Source organism: Crinia signifera, chromosome 11 (genome assembly GCF_055691185.1).
Source record: "Crinia signifera chromosome 11, ASM5569118v1, whole genome shotgun sequence".
Lineage (NCBI taxonomy): Eukaryota > Metazoa > Chordata > Amphibia > Anura > Myobatrachidae > Crinia > Crinia signifera.
In genome coordinates, this window is record NC_139227.1 from 111,847,530 (window position 1) to 111,864,852 (window position 17,323).

Genomic DNA, 17,323 nt, shown 5'->3' on the forward strand with positions numbered 1-17,323 from the left:
CGATCGTGTGCAGATCATGTACTGCAATCCATCATGAGACCATTGAGCGATTTCAAAGGAAATTGTTTCCTGATCGTTGCACGAGCATGGTCATCCTGGTGTGTACTCTACATAACACAGACAATATAGTAACAATTTTGGGTATGTAGCAGTCTGAAATACACAGCAAGAAATAAAGCAGAAATATTGGTTATGAAGCTATGCACCATATTTAAAAATCTTGCAATTTTATTTGCATATAAAGGCGCAAGTTATATAATATCACAATAAATTTAAAAGAAACAACTGGTCTTCTATAGTTCATAAACAAGGTAGCAAAAATGAAAAAGGAGAACAAAAAAAAAAAAAAAAACAGGACAAAGCATTTACAGAGGTCCAAGTAAATTTGCAACAATATTTTTTTTTTGTGCTAGCAAGATTGCATTTACACACAGTGCAACATAAAAAATGGGAAAGAAAATTGGGCACAGGAAGTGGGGAAAGAGGAACTCAACAGTGCTTAAAAAAGAGCATCAAAGCGCTTCTTGTCTTGATTGTATTCATTTAATTCAACACATGCCTAAAACCGTACACCGATACCTCCGCAGAGAAAGACACTTGCAAGTGTGCCCCATCCGTTATAATTTAGGCGTGATGCGTACAGGAGATACCGCCAATAATAAACCCCACACACAAAAAATACTTATATATATATAAATCCATATTTAAAAGGAGTCTGCATTTACATGTCTTAATGTATGGCATAACTTTCTATACAGCTGCTTCAGCCCCATACATACAAAGATAAAAAATAATTTAATAAAAATTACACGTGCAAAAAAAAAAAAAAAATAAAAAAAAATGGCTTAAAAAACTAAGTGTACAAAAAAGGTTTTCATTAGCAGAAAATAAATGGGGGGGAATAATTGGAAAATGCACCTTTAGGCGGTAAAAATAGCACACAAATTCAATAACAGTTAAAAATAAAAATACAAACACTGAAAACAAAAACAAATTGTGCAAATTCCGGTGGTACAAAATAAAATAACATTTTAAAAAAGCTTTGTTTTTTGTTGTTGTCGTTGTTATATTAATGTTATATACTGTATAGTTTGGTGAGCCTTCTGTGATATATACAATTTACAATAGCATTCTGAAGACACAGCAATAGTTGATAAATTAAACGTAGATGTTGCGATTTTAAAACCAGAAACTTTTTCTTCTTCTTTTTTTTTATGTTGGGTTTCTTTGTACCAGCCTAAACAGAAGAGGGAAAAAAATCCATTCTCTGGAAATGGTTACAAAGGGCAAGATAGTTGTTTTATTATGAAACCAAAAAAGTCAGTTTATAGGCCCATTCTTCCCAGGTGTGCGTAGGGTCTTCATGATCCTTGGGGATTGGGAAGGTCAAAAATAATTGGTGAGTTGGTTGGTTGAAAGCTGACTGTACACGTTGAGGCATTGACGTATGTTGTGTAACCGTCGGTCATAATCCCGTAACCTGCGGGAGGAATGTTATTTATGTACGTCATTTGTGTGTTACAGTAACAAATACACAAGCTCTAAGGCTGATTGCTATAAGCTACGGCATGGAAATAAAGTTGACTTGTAATCCTCTTTGGACAAGGTAAGGAGCTTTGATTTTCAGGCCCTTGCAAACACAACATGCAGCCTTAATAAGCTCAAAAATAATCACCGACTCTCTCACTTTTCTATTGTTCAATTATGCAGGGAATGGAATCCCTCTGTATCGCTGGCATATTTGGATGACCTCCCTCCACCTCTTGTTTGGCAACCTACCCCCTGCATAGTCCCTGCTGCTAGAGGCAGTGATGGTTGCATTAGAGAAGCCAGCTGTAGTCTGAGACTGCACTGGCTTCACTGTTTATGGCAGTGACTTGTTATTGGAAGTTCTACCTGTCAGTCATAGACACACAAGGAAGTCACATTGGGAGGTGTTCCCTCCCTCCAGGACTGCCAGTCCAGGCTGCGATAAGCAGAAATCTGACTTTCTGTAGGAAGCCACTCCCTGCCTTATCAAGCAGTCCTAGTCGGCTTTTATGGGCTGCAGCTGATGCAGCCCACAGAAGACAGGTTTTTGCGCATGTGCAATACCGGCACTTGTGAATTGCAGGTCCCGCATTATTGCGGGACCTGCGGTGATGGGGCCCTGGACAGCAGAGACCCTGGAAGGCAAAAACAGTGGCAGCCCCCCTTCTATGCCCAGGTTACAGCTAAAATCCATATGCAGACACAATCTATGTGGGAAACCTATACTTGCACACATCATTCTCCTATCCAACTATTTAGGATGTAAATATCCCGAGTGCACTGGATGCAGGCTGCAAAATGCTCTGACTTTGCTCTAGCTCAAGGTGCACAAATACTCCCTGCACTCAGGCAGTGTAAAACTAGGGTGTATAATTATTAAAGTGCAGGTTTTTAAAAGTGGAGATCATATCAACCAATGAGATTCTATATATTATCTTCTAAAACAGTGGTAGTCAACTCCAGACCTCCAGAGCTACCAACAGTGCACATTTTCTAGACCACCTAGCTGCTGCACAGGTGCACTCATTATTCACTGACACATTATAAAAGATCCACAGGTGGGTCTAATTACTTCACTTGTGATTCTGTGAGGAGATCTGGAAAACTGTTGGTAGATCTCGAGGACTGGAGTTGGCTGCCCCAGCTCTAGAAAGTGCAAGAAACTTTAGAAGTAGGTTGCTGTGGGCTAATATCCAACTTTGAAAATCTGTACTTCATTAGAGGAATCATTTCTATTTTTGTCTATTATAATGAGGTCCGGATTAACTCCGTCATGGCTTGAAGCGGACACATCCTCGGAGCCTTTCTGTATAATGCTTGTATAAGTTATAAGCTCATTTACACATGGGGCAAAGTATAAATAGGAAAGGTGCAACATGCTTTTCATTAGAAACACACAAGGGGACCCCAACTCTGGCAGCGAATAGCCGGTTGTACCCCATCTGCACAGCAAGTAGTAGTCCTAAAAGTACATAAATAACACCCCTTTAATGATCTCACCAAAACCACCCAACTGAGCCAGAGATAAGGTGGAGATAGCCAAAATTCCCAGCCAATCAGATGCTACCTAAAATGTTAAAGACTGTTTGAAAAATGCCGGTAACAAGCTGTTTGGCTTTTACTTTGGGGTCTATGTACTAATCCATGGACAGAGATAAAGGAGCGTATCCAATGCGGAGGGCGAGGGGGGATTGCCGAAAACAATCGATCCTCACCGTTTAACCCGCCGCGCCAGCCGTACATCCTATTCTAGGTTCCGGGGCAATCCTCGCGGTTTGAGGATGGTGAGGATTCCCCCAAGCAGCGGGGCTCATGGCTAATGCAGGGAGCCCGCTGCATTTATCCGTGAGCCTCGCTGTTTTAATGGCCGCACACGCCGTTTCCCAGTCACTACAAAAACCAAGCAACGGGGGAAACGGTGTGTGCAGGGGGTCAGTTGAATACTGACCGTGCGAGCCGTGACAGCGAGCAAAAATCATTGAATACACCCCAAAGTACCAATCTATCAGCATTTTTCACACCCAGTCTGTAACATGACAGTTAGGAACGGATTGACTGGTACTTGATCCACTTTATCTCTCTCCAACACTTAGTACATATACCTCTATTTCTCCCCACGGCTTAGTAAATAAAGCATAAACATTTATAGAAGTTTTCACGCACGTTGACCATTATTACTGACCTTCATGGATCCCACCAAACACATGCAGCTTAGGCCGGACTCTCCGTTGGACCGTGTTGAGTAGTTCTACGCAGCCGACCCTCTGTAACTCTTTAGGAACCCAGTCCCTAAAACCTAATGCACATAAAAGGAGAGAAGGAATAACAGAAACCGGTATATCGTATTCTGTAATCACCAAGGGTTTTACGCAGTCTTGCAGGAAATCATAATTCATGAAAGGTTTATTATAATATCTGTAATATAACACCCTCCATTAAAAGCCTGTACAAATGGCTTTTAAGGAACCTTCTTCTTTGCCTTCTGCTGGAACGTTGCATTTTTGGGGTCTCTGTAAGATCATTAACATTTTCTTCTCCTTGCAGTTTGATTTATAAAAGAAAGGGTTATAGAATTAACTTTATTCCTGAGAGTTCCTCCCAGGTTCTTCCCGGCAGTAACCTAATTATTTCACCGTTCCCTTTATCCTCGTCTCCTATTTCAGTTTTTCCCCCTTCTGCAGCCTCTTACCTAATTGCATTTTTGTCTCATTTAGCCAGCAACAAATTGGAAAGGGCGTCCTTTTATCACCGCAGCGCCATTTGCCCAATCGTTTCCAGCTTTTATCTTCTGTAAGGTGTACTAGCTCCCGTTTCCCGCAGAGGACATGGCTACCTGGTATCTGGGAAGCTGACCTGTTCTGCGCTATGGGAAGCAGGCGAGTAATGCAATTAGGGCATTTCTACATCCGACGTGGCAACTATTGAAGTGGTAATTGGAACAGATTGACACTTCTCATCATTACCTGGCTAAAAGCTTCTAATGGTTCAAATAATTGGCAATAGTCATTGATTTCCTCACATCCGCACCATTCCACAGATAAGGCAAGTAAGCAGAAAGACATACTATCTCTGGTAATGGTCGCCGAGAGGTTAGGGCAGTGATGGAGAAACGTGGCAAACAATCCGTTGCTGAACTACACATCCCAGCATGCCCTGCAACAGTTTTGCTATTTGGCCATGCTCAAACTGGTGCAGGGAATGCTGGGATGTGTAGTTCTTGCTTGAAATGCCAAGATTCTCCATCACTGGGTTAGGGGGAAGAACTACTGCATGTATAGAAAAGTAGTAAAATCATTACCATGAAAATATTGATTTTGGTTAAAGGTATAAAACACTTTTTATAAAAAGAAACCTTGATTTTCATTGGTTCCCTATATGTACTCATGAGAGCACAGATTTTTATAATACATTTGGTTTGGCTTATCACATTCCCAAATCCCCATAGGTAGCAATGGGGACTCTGCTTTTCTCATCAGTAAAAGATATAAATGTGGTCAGACCTCCAAAAATGCCGTTTTCTGAGGTTAGGTGCATTTCTCATATGAACTGACCCAGAAGGTAATGCCATCTGCCTAATAGAAGCCTATGGGAATCCTTTCACAATGTGCACTGAGAGGAATCCAATCAGATCCCTCTTAGTGTTTTCTGCATCGCACGGGTCCGTTGACAAGTCCTTGAATAGCAAAGAACAGCTTATCAGAAGAGCCGTCCTTTGTGATTATGCAGCGTTACTAAATGCAGCTATGCTTGCGATGAGTTGCGGGATCCTAAGATAGTCCAATTCCCCACAATGCTCCGCTCCTCATTTGCCACATAATGGTGCCGATAGGGAGTTGCCCAGGGAAGCTGTCCTGCACGAATATACCGCCATGTATCACATTTTGGAAGTTTGTTACTTTTTTTTTCCCGCCTGTTTATTTTTTTAAATACTGATAAATTTGTTTTTCATTTATTACAATGTATTCATTTATGTGTATTTTATTCAAATGGAATGGCCATTGGTATCTTAAAAAGCATGCCAGCCTCAATTCCGGAGGGTGCCGGACGGGATCCCGACAGTCATTTATCAGACATTGGGATCCCGACTGTTAAAAAAAAAAAAAAAATCAACAGAGCCGGTTCCCGACGGCCACCGGCTCTTCTCCCTCGTGGGGGTCCACGACCCCCATAGAGGGAGAATAGAATAGGTGGTGAGCGTAGCAAGCCACCGTGCCCGCAGCGTGGCGAGCACAGTGAGCCCGCAAGGGGCTTTGTTGCACTCGCTATGCTGTCTGAGTCCGGCCAGTCGGGATCCCGACGTCGGGCTAATGACTCTCGGGATCCCGACTGTCGGAACCCTATACCACACCCATTCAAGTGACAAAATCTTTATTGAACATTCACAGAAACGCACAGTATAATAACTTTGGTGTACTGTATTTAGAGTAGTGCCTGTTGTGTACACATAGTACAGTGAGGGGGAGATGAAGTTGCCCGCCGTGTTCTCTGAGCTGGACGCAGCAGATCTAAGGCAGCAGAGACGGACTTAGATTTGTAAGCACTACAGAAATCAATCGATGGTCGGCGAATGATTTCAGGGCCGCACGCAAGCCTGCCGATGGTTTATGCAAAACATTAATTCGCAGTGTGGCGGGGGCGGGCGGCGTTACAAGGCTCACAAGCAGCAAACTACCACTGCTTTGCAAGCAAACCAGAATTACCTCCTAAGTGGAGAGAGATAAAGTACCAACAGTCATTCAAGCACAGCCTGTACCATGACAGTTATGAGCTGATTGGTTGGTACTGATTGGTACTTTAACTCTCTCCAAGGCTTGACACTGTACATCTCCCCGGAGGCTGAGTCATAAAGATGAAATAGAACGCAGCCTGTTTTATAGGTTCCACTGACTGGGGGAAGATTTATTAAGCCTGATGAATTGATAAAGCGGAAGCAGCCAGAAAGCCCCCAACAGTCATTTTTCTAACCCAGCCTGGAACTTAACAGTTAGGAGTTAATAGTGATAAGGTACCAGCCACCTGATCACTTCACCAAGCTTAATAAATGTGAAGTGCAGGGAATCACTTCATCCCTGCACAATGACCATTTCTGTAGTCCACAAAATGGCCGCCTCCTCCCATTTGTAGACAACAAGCGCAATCACAGCAATGGTCAGCTTCAGGTTGCAACAGTTTTGCTAGGAGACAAAGTGTATTAATAAACATGCCGCCAGCCTACAGAGGAATAAAAGCCATATTAACCCAGCAATACCCTCCGCAGTGTCCGATGCACTGAGAATAGGAAGTCCGATGTCAGTGCAAAGGTTAAGAGCTCTGAAACTCAAGGCAAGGCCTAGCTATGAAGTCACTGCTAATTGATGGCTCTTACGAGTTTCAGAGCCACTTCGTTCTACAGTTAATGTAGAGAATCAATAAAAATGAACATCAATTACGACACGAACTGTCTGGCTAGAAGAGACGTTTCTCAGGGGAAGCAGGTGAGGTTTATATACGAGTCTGGGCAGAGCAGACAAAGTCACCGGTTCTTTATTGCACAGATAGATTTTTAGGGCATACTACAGAACCTCATTGCATAATGCCCACATTCAGTCAGTCCGTTGTGCCCGCAACTAGGTGAGAAATATGTGGGGGGATTGGGCCGTAGCCTTGGGCTCACTTCATGTACATAGGACCAGTTTTCCATACAGGCAGTGCCGGATTAACCAATAGACTGATCAGGCTGCAGCCTAGGGCGCCAGGAATGTGGGGGGAGCGCCTTGCAGGTGACATGTGAGGAATGGGTTAGGGCTGTTTCACACAGTACGGTTCCTGCCGCACGGTGAAATCCCGTACGGCCAGGGAGCCGTGCCGCACTCAGCAGTTGTGAATGGACACTATTGTGTCCATTCACACGGGACGGCCACGGCCCGGCCGCACGGCTGCAGCCGGATCCCCCCACTGGAAGGGACGGCTGCCGGGCTGTGGCCATCCCTGCCATTATAAAATTCTGAGTGCGGCGCGGCTCCCTGACCGTACGGGATTTCACCGTGCGGCAGGAACCGTACTGTGTGAAACAGCCCTTAGGGTTCTGGCTAGTCCCTGAGCGCTCACACATGTGCACCACAAAGGGAGCTACATGTGTATTAGCCTAAGGCACCTGGAACCTTTAATCATGTCCTGTACACAGGGGATTCTCTATCTGCAGTCCACCTTGATTTCCTGGTTTATATCTGCAACTACCACCTAATTTGTGGCATTATCCATCTAGCTTCCTTACGATCGATTTGCAAAACGCCATCCACCAGGTGAGATGGGTCTCTCTTCATTATTCTATGGATAATATAAAACTGAGCCCAAAAGGGCAAACTATTCCCCCAGAGCAGATCTCTGGCATACCGAAGGGCAGAGGAAATATACAACACCGCCAAGGCACGAAATCACAAATAGATACAAGAAAGTCACAGAAATATATATAAACCAATTACATTTGTCTGAAAGGTGGGAGCCCCCAAATCAATACGTCAGCAGTCACTTGCTAAGTATCCCGCCAAACCCTTACTATATGTAGTGTCCTTACTTTAAGCTAGAGAGGGGGATTAGTTCCAAAATTCTGCACCTACCAAACAAAAGCTTTCTTGTCACCCATCTTCCGCTCAAGGCACATCAATCAAAACTACCAGCTCAGAGCAGCGTTTAACCCTTTCATCACACAAACCTTTAACTTTGTAAAGAAAAAGTAGCTAACCTAATGTATATATATTGTAATCCAGTTCTAAGCGGAATGCCTCCCTGTGCATCTTTTCCCCAGTCCTGTTAACACATTCTGTACCAAAGGCGAACACAAATTTCACATTAGCACAAGAGAAGTTAATGAAACCCGGCATCGCAGTTTGTTGCAACTGCACAAAATCACAATTTACACAGCAGGGATCCGTCAATAAAAGTAATTAAGGGAGATTGTGCTTTTGAAGCCCCACAGAAGAACTGGTTACACTACATTGCTTTATGCAGATTCTGAACGATAAAGGAATTTGGCTATAAAAAGTAGACTACAAATTATAAGGGGCCCAGGAGGATGTCAAACATTGGCGCACTTCTGCTGCACGAGACACCGTGAGATCCAGGTATCAGTGATATACTAAGATCATTTACTTATGTCTTCATGTGTATCAGTATAGACATCAGCCTCCCCATCTCATATACATATGCATGTACAGTATGTACAACTCTATAAGGCTGTAGCTGCTCTCACGGTGGGTACACACTGGGTGATATTTTCCTAACGATATGGACGATATTGTTATCCTTGGTGTGTACGCTTAATATCATAAACGACCCCCGATCATCTGTACATGCAACGCAATCTTGACTATCTAATCAACGACAGCATGTACAGAGCAGGGGAAGGGTGACGTCACAAACCAATATCGTTACGGATATCGGTTAACATGTATGAACTATATTGTGACTCCTACGGCACCGCTAATATAGTTAATAATGTCGGTGGTGTTAGGAATTGCCTAGTGTGTACCCAGCATAAGTGTGACCTAGATCCTGCAACCTCTCCTAAGCACCACCTATCATTCCTTGCGGTGGCAACATTTTTAAGATATTTTTTTTTTTAGGTCACAAAAATGCTGCAAACAGAACATGCTACATATTTATTAAGGTAACAATTCAAACATAAAAAAGTTAAGCATGTGACAGTAAGGGCTTGTTGGGAAATAAAGCACAATGCTATTTGTAGCATTTCTGGTAACGTTTTAAAGTAGCCTAGTTTGCACGTGCACATTGTGGCAGGGGAACTTTTTTTTTTTTTTTTGCACTATATTTCACGTCCCAAACTGTGTACAAGTATTTCACCCAAATGTATTCGTTTCTATGAAGATCTGCAAACCATTACATTTATAAGAAACCCCGTGAATAGATGTAGAAGGTGAGGTGGCCAAACTGGTTCTCCAGATCTACCAACGCTCCACGATTCCCAAATCACTTAGCTGGTGCACAGGTGCAGTCATTACTAGCTGTCACATTTCCCCGATCACCTGGCTGGTGCGCAGGTGTAGTCATTACTGTCACATTTCCCTGATCACCTAGCTGGTGCACAGGTGCAGTCATTACTAACTCACATTCCCCAGACCACCTAGCTGGTGCACAGGTGCAGTCATTACTAACTCACATTCCCCAGATCACCTAGCTGGTGCACAGCTGTAGTCATTACTAGCTGTCACATTTCCCAGATCACCTAGCTGGTGCACAGGTGTAGTCATTACTATCTGTCACATTTCCACGATCACCTAGCTGGTGCACAGCTGTAGTCATTACTAACTGTCACATTTCCCAGGTCACCTAGCTGGTGCACAGCTGTAGTCATTACTAGCTGTCACATTCCCCAGATCACCTAGCTGGTGCACAGCTGTAGTCATTACTAACTGTCACATTCCCCATATCGCCTAGCTGGTGCACAGCTGTAGTCATTACTAACTGTCACATTTCCCCGATCACCTGGCTGGTGCACAGCTGTAGTCATTACTGTCACATTTCACAGGTCACTTAGCTGGTGCACAGCTGTAGTCATTACTAGCTGTCACATTTCCCAGATCACCTAGCTGGTGCACAGGTGTAGTCATTACTAGCTGTCACATTCCCCAGATCACCTAGCTGGTGCACAGGTGTAGTCATTACTATCTGTCACATTTCCACGATCACCTAGCTGGTGCACAGCTGTAGTCATTACTAACTGTCACATTTCCCAGGTCACCTAGCTGGTGCACAGCTGTAGTCATTACTAGCTGTCACATTTCCCAGGTCACCTAGCTGGTGCACAGGTGTAGTCATTACTATCTGTCACATTTCCACGATCACCTAGCTGGTGCACAGCTGTAGTCATTACTAGCTGTCACATTTCCCTGATCAGCTGGCTGGTGCACAGCTGTAGTCATTACTAACTTTCACATTTTAAAACATGCTGCATTCATTCCTACCACAGGAGGCCTGAAATACATGAACTGTTGGTAGACCTTGAGGACAGATTTGGCCATCCCGCATTAATGTCAGCTGGAGCAGCAGTATACACCGGTATTCAGATAGAATACTTACAATGTCGAGATAGACAATCAATGGTTCGGCAGCTTTTGGTGTTGACTCATTAACTGTCTGTTAGCAATCCACACCTGTACACATCATTGGGATACAATACTGTTACACTGGGTGTGGTATCATCGACATTTGGAAAGTCAAAACCCGGATGTGGTCAGTTTCTAAATGTTGCCAGCAAAAGGTCAACACAGAATATAACTGTATGTTGACATGTTGACCTTTTAACCATGTTGATCGAAGTGCACGCCAACAGATCGGCTGTCGAAGTAACGACCTCCATGTCAACATTCTCACTGTCGACATTCAGAACATGCAGGCATCCTGGTGTCGATCATCGGAGTGTCGACTAGTTGACTGGTTACACCTTTACTTGTGACGCAAACATGCGGACCAGTAATACAGTACATACACACTAGTCTACTCCACCTGTAGCAGATCACAGATTAAAATTGAGGCTTTCGGTCTGTGATATGTATGCATTACATTTGGCTAAGCCCATAACAAGGACAGATAAGATTCATGTAGTGAAACAAGCTATAGAAAACCAAAAAAGAAAGAAAATTTAATGTAAAAGAAAAAAAAAAAAAAAAAAGGGGTCAACGCAAGCCAGGAAAACACATGGGGGTTTGGCAGAAGGAGTGAAATGAGGATTCCGAATTAAACTATAATGAGAGTCATTGATATGCATGCACAGATCCTACAATATAATTACCTAATTAATATGAAATTATACTTGTGGAATTCGCTTCCACTTCATTTCAATCTTTCATCACTGAGTGATGGGTGTAAGTTAATTACGTGTTTCTCGTATACAGGACACATAAGAATGTTCCTGTACATAATGAGACTCCGGCTCTCTTTCAGTAGATACTGCGCAGATACAGGCAGGGCAATATGCTTAAATAGGTCAGTGGTGGCGCGTGTTATAAACATGTACACGCATGTAGCCTGCCTTATACACACTCAGAGCTGTGCCAACGTGGGGGGTTAAGGGAAACCGTATATCCCCCGTGGGAGAGGTGAAATCCTAGGACTAGGACTAAAGAAACCCCATAAACCAACCCCATAAACCAAGAAAAAACGAAATATATGGCAATAACTTGTAAACCCTCGCTCTGCATTCTTTGGCAATGCTAAAATTATTTTTGGCTTTGTCAATAAAGCTTATTCAAATTGCAATCTGAGCGTGTGTACATTGTAGGTTTTCCTCAGATACTTTAATGCAATCCCAGTAATGGAATTCTGGATATCCAACGCCGCTTCCTGGTACCCCACAAAGGATGACAGATGCATGATGGGTACAGCACATCGGCTGCAGATGGAAGCCGGTGCCAAACTTAAAAAGGAGCTCTTAGATTTCAGCCCATCCGCTAAACCCATAAAGCCTTTGAATAGGGAGCTGTTACCTGTCAGATAAATACAGTTAATAAAACAAATGGCTGAGCTGGAAGGGCTGCAGAATGGCTGTGGATATCCATTTAATTCTCCTCAGCTCCAGTAAATCAGGAAATTTAATTCAAACAACACCTAGGAACCGTCTAGATCTGCTGGGCTTAATTATCATGCCAGGCTCCCGTAAAGCCATCCATTTCCTTATTTTTTTTTTGCCGTTTATTCATCGCTTTGCGCTCAAGAGAAAGTGTCTGCCCTGATCCGCAGGATTCTGCTGCTAACATTAAAGCCTGCTTTTGTATATGTAAGGTGACAGCGGTTCTAGACTTACCAAGCGGAGGTCCGTGAGTCATTAATATATCGATGCCCTCTGGGATAAGATTCCACTTGTCAAGTAAAGACTGACCTCTAGGAAGATTAAATCCCCATCCGTTGAACCATGGTGTCCTGTTAGAAAGAACAATCCGTTATCAGCATTATGTTATATTACGCGATCATTTCTCACAGCTTGTACAGACGGTGATGCCGATGTCGGCGCGGAGATATTTTACTTTTGTTTACATACAAACATTCCTCCGCTGACTTTACAGGTGTTCATTAAAGTTCCCACCAAATATTTTAAGCTTATTGGCTTATTATAGGCGGCTGGTCAGACTTTACACTCTTATATGACCTTGGAGGTACTGTAGTGGTATCAGACGCTAACTCCAACGAGCGAAACGTTCTAGAGCAGGCATGTCCAACATTGGCCCTCCAGCTGTTGTGAAACTAACATCCCAGCATGCTTTGCAATAGTTTCAGCATTCTCTAATTGCTAAACTGTGGCAAGGCATGATGGGAGCTGGAGGGCCAAGGTTGGACATGCCTGTTCTAGAGAAAGCATAACAGAGGGTCAAGCAGTCAATGTTTCAGCAGAAAACAAAGAAAGCTTTAATTATTTAAAAGGTGGAAGTTCTAACACTAGACTACACCCCTTTTTCTAGGATGGTGCTACGCGGGAAGTACAGAAGCAACATCGTAAATAATAGGTTCTTGGTAGTCGATCTTTGTTTAAACCTGGAAATAATCAATAATCTATTGACAAAATGATGGAATCACAGCTCATATGAAACCTCAACATCTTTATTTAATTAAGACAAATATTATTTAAATGATATTGTTGTTTTTGACAGATTGGACCGACCTATTGTTTGAAAACTGTCCGTGTGTGGGCATGATAACGATGCAATTTGCATACCCGTGGGTCGTTGGTCTTGGGCCCTGTTCTACATACAGAATTATCACAAGCGGTCCTACACGATTTGGCACACATTGTTTCCTGTGTAGGGTATGATGTCATAGACAACGAATGACTTTGTGTCACATTGTCTGTCCACTGCCCTCCTCCATTTTCCCACAAGTCTTTAAGATGAATTGTAAGTTTTTTATCCCAAACGATATATCGTTATCGGGGTGCAGTTGGGAAAGACCCATCTGTAACATTGGATAATTTGTCCAATCATTCCATTTGTAGGCACAATATGTCGGCCATATGATGTCAACCTTTTGACTGTTGACCTAAAGTCCTAGACAATGTCTGCCGGCCACCCTGATCCGTGCACTAACGTAGGCTTTTTGAAAAAGGACATTTATGGTTTTTACTTTATCTCTCTCCAGTTTACCTATCTCCAAGCATTGATAAATCACTACCTACAGAAGCTTGTTTCCCAAATATTAATCTGGGAGCAGCTATTGCTCACCTGGTGAGGGGATCTGCACTTATTACAGGTACAGGTTGAGTATCCCTTATGCAAAATGCTCGGGACCACAAGCATTTTGGATAAGGGATTTTTTCGGATTTTGGGAATATATATATTTTTTCCATACTTACCTGGTCCCCTGGTGGTGCCCTGATGTTCCGACGATGTCCACGGCAGCCATCAGGATCCTCTTCAGTGGCATCTCCGGTCCCAGGGGTGCATTGCACGAGTGTGCGGGCGTGTCTGTGATGTCACTGGCACACCCGCACATTCGCGCAATGCACCCCTGGGACCGGAGATGCCGCTGAAGAGGATCCCGGAGGCCGTCGTGAACATCGGGGGACAAGGTAAGTATGAAACAAAGGGGAGGGGGAACCCCCCCCCCCCCCAAAAAAAAAACACGAAATATTCTTAAAAAACACGGTTTTCTGAATATTTCGATTTTCAGAATACAAGGATAAGGGAGACCCGACCTGTACTTGCAAAGATTACACCTACAAGCAGTAATACAGCAACATCTATAAACTTTTCCAGAAACCAGTTCAAACTGTCAAAAACTAGGACACATCGGGCATAGGACTTTATATATAGACACGCTAGGTGACAACGTGACCAGAGCATTATCTCCTCGTCCTTCCAGAACCCAGATGAGCACCTTACACATTCTACACAGGAGTCCTGGTGGTGGCTCTGTCACCTTTCCCAGGTGACTTTTTACAGGGACAATTGCTGGACAGAGGGGGAACGATTTAAAGAAGAATAAAAAGTCCTAGGACCAGATGCGCTAAGCTTCAAAAAGTGATAAACAGCCAGCCAATCAGCTCCTAACTGACATGTTACAGGCTGGGTTTTAAAAAATGACAATAAGGAGCTGATTAATTTACAAACAATACCATACAGGATAGAGGTAATAGTAGTGTTCATTCTAGCACCCGCTATCTTTGAAAACCCATGTAGTTCCCTGCCAGGGGTGTCGCTGTCTGCTGTGGTGTTTCTAGCACAGGTCTGGTTTGCATACCAGTGCTGATATACAGACCACACTGTGCTAGAAGCACTACAGCAGACAGTGACACCCCAGGCAGGGAAGAGGAACTGCATGGGTTTTTAAACACACACACACACACACACACACACACACACTAGTTACCAGCCTGTCCGAATGGAGCATCACTTGAAATGCTTTGTTGGATGCCAATTAGCATCTAGTGGCTGCTGGCGACTACAACACTTAAACTGCCCCCATAGAGATGAGGAGCAGCGCTACCCTTTTATTATAGAACATGGCCAGTTGTTTTTATGCACACGTGATAATGGGGGTCTGTGCAGGAAAACAATTCCTTAAAATTAAAATAAAGCAGTTTTTCCTTAGCCAAGCAAATGCATATAATTGATTTATAGTTTAACATTTTATAATGTGCATACTGCAAAAGGCAGTTCCCGCATGTGCAGAGAGTGCCAGGAGAGGCTGACTGAGAGGTGAGTGCCCGCTTATCGCTACCAACCAGTGTCAGAAGGGAGCAAAGTATCACTTCAATTAACTCTTCTTAATAAATTGCAGTGATAACGGATTTTCGAAATACTGAAAACTGGCAACTAGACCCCAAATGTGTATAAGTATATACAGTACATCCCCCACAGTCATACGTTTATTTTAATGATCTCCTTAAACAATATTTATATGCCGCCTACATATACACATAAATATATCTGATGATCTATAGGAACTGCTTCTACATAAAAACTCACGGGTTATTCAGGGATACAAGAAGTCAACAGGTTTGACCCAAAATATACTGACCGACTCTGCAGACCCCAATCATAATTGGCTGAGCTACATCGATGCATTACAGAAAATCAGATCAGCCAGCATTTCAAATGGTCAAAGACAGAGATAGCCGCTGTTCCTGCCAGTGTTAATATGCTGATAAGCGGACACACATTTAACCCCTTGACTGTCAAGGGACTTTGTCAAAATAGGTGTGACAATTGCCAACAATAACATATGTCTATCTAAAACAATATATAAGTGCTCTAGCCCCAATGGATCATAGCCACCCCCGGGCAAGATTATCATGTGTTCAGGCTCTCTATTTTATTAGTTTTTATTGTTCATTTTTTAATTTAGTAGTTTTAGTATTGGAGGGTGGCATCCCCCCACCGTCTGCTGCTGGTGTACACAGCACACAACTACTACCCCTAGCGCTCCAGAATCTTGTTTACTGAGAATTGCCATCATCATAATGATCTGTAATGTTACCTTATATTAGGAAATATCATCTTTATTTTATACAACATCTTTTATTTGAATTAATATAACAAATTTGAGCGACGTTGGCTTTTTTAGCATATCTTTTGCACATCTCTTACAGAGATGCTGGCACTCAAAGGGCGGGATGCTATATAGCAGAAATGCGGTAAAAACCCCGTTTTCGGGGTTTCTACCGCATTTCTATATGCTATATGGCGCCTCCGCAGTGTCAGCGCTGCGGAGGGAATCGCCAGCTAAAGCTGGCGAATCCCTGCAGAAGCCTATGGGCTTCTTACCGCAGCGCTGTTTGAGGGATCCGTCACGGATCCCTCCCAGCGTGCCCTGCGGCCGGCGCCGGGGTCTGCGCATGCGCAGATGGACTCCCGGGTCACAGACCCGGAAGTCCAGCGCCGGCACCGCATCGCAAGGGACAGCTCTTACCGCAAGAGCTGTCCCTTGCATGAATAACGGCATATGTTATAGCATATGCCGTTACTAATAATGCGGTAGCCGGCGATAATGGGCGCGGATGTTACAACATCCCGCCCAAAGGGTTAAACCCGCCCGACTAATTTCATGATACAAATGTAGTGATTTGTTTTGCCATGTATGTCGTTATGAATTTACTTGTCTTTTAAAATGACCGCAAAGTTTCAGTTATCTCATTAGAAGTGTAAAATTAATGATAAACTAATCAGGGGCTCCCATAAATGTAGACTACGTTACAGGACCGGTCTCTTGACTGACTGATTTGGACACCGTGTCATGTTGACCCTCCAGTGATGTCAAGTCACTATGGTTAATAAAACGATGTAAATTGGCAGACATCAGTCATACATTACCATGCATAATATAATTCTAAGGACAGCGTGCGTAGTGTATGAACACCGTCCATAGCGCTGTACTCGGGTTTACAAGACCGCACTAGATTTTTCATTTTGGACAAGATTACATTGCAAGTGTATTCCAGCCCTTGGCAGCAATGAGTTAATGACAAGTTTTTAAATCGTAGGGCCTGTCATATGTATCAACGCTGCCAGGAGTATTCCTAAACCCCCCCCCCCCCCCCTTAAATTCCTGAGACAGCTCAATCTCGCCGCAGAGTCATCATTAGAAACAGAGGCCCATCTGCCATTTGGATGTCACTCTCGATACTGTAAGAGACGAGACAACTGACCATTTTCTCTCCTCCCTACTTAATGTCTCTTTGCCGAGCCCGGGCATCAGACTGCCCACAAGGACCTGCCTGACAAATCGAGTCAAGAGGCCTTGTCTGGTACAGACAGATTTCTCGTTTCTTGTGCACGAGGTGACAAGGAGAGGTCAACATCGGTCTGAC

At 43.5% G+C, this 17,323-nt stretch overlaps 1 protein-coding gene across 4 annotated transcripts in view; it reads right to left on the reverse strand.

Annotated features, from left to right (window-relative positions):
* Positions 1-210: 210 nt before the first annotated feature.
* The window catches only part of MPPED2 (metallophosphoesterase domain containing 2), a 152,211-nt gene continuing 135,098 nt past the window's right edge, over positions 211-17,323 (reverse strand). For all 4 annotated transcript variants that reach the window (XM_083164250.1, XM_083164249.1, XM_083164252.1 and 1 more), the window contains exons 5-7: positions 12,329-12,444; positions 3,713-3,826; positions 211-1,480 (exon numbers count right to left, since the gene is read on the reverse strand). In XM_083164250.1, coding sequence (XP_083020376.1) covers positions 1,362-1,480; positions 3,713-3,826; positions 12,329-12,444 — 349 coding nt within the window. In that variant the 3' untranslated portion in view covers positions 211-1,361. The remainder of the gene's footprint in view (positions 1,481-3,712; positions 3,827-12,328; positions 12,445-17,323) is intronic.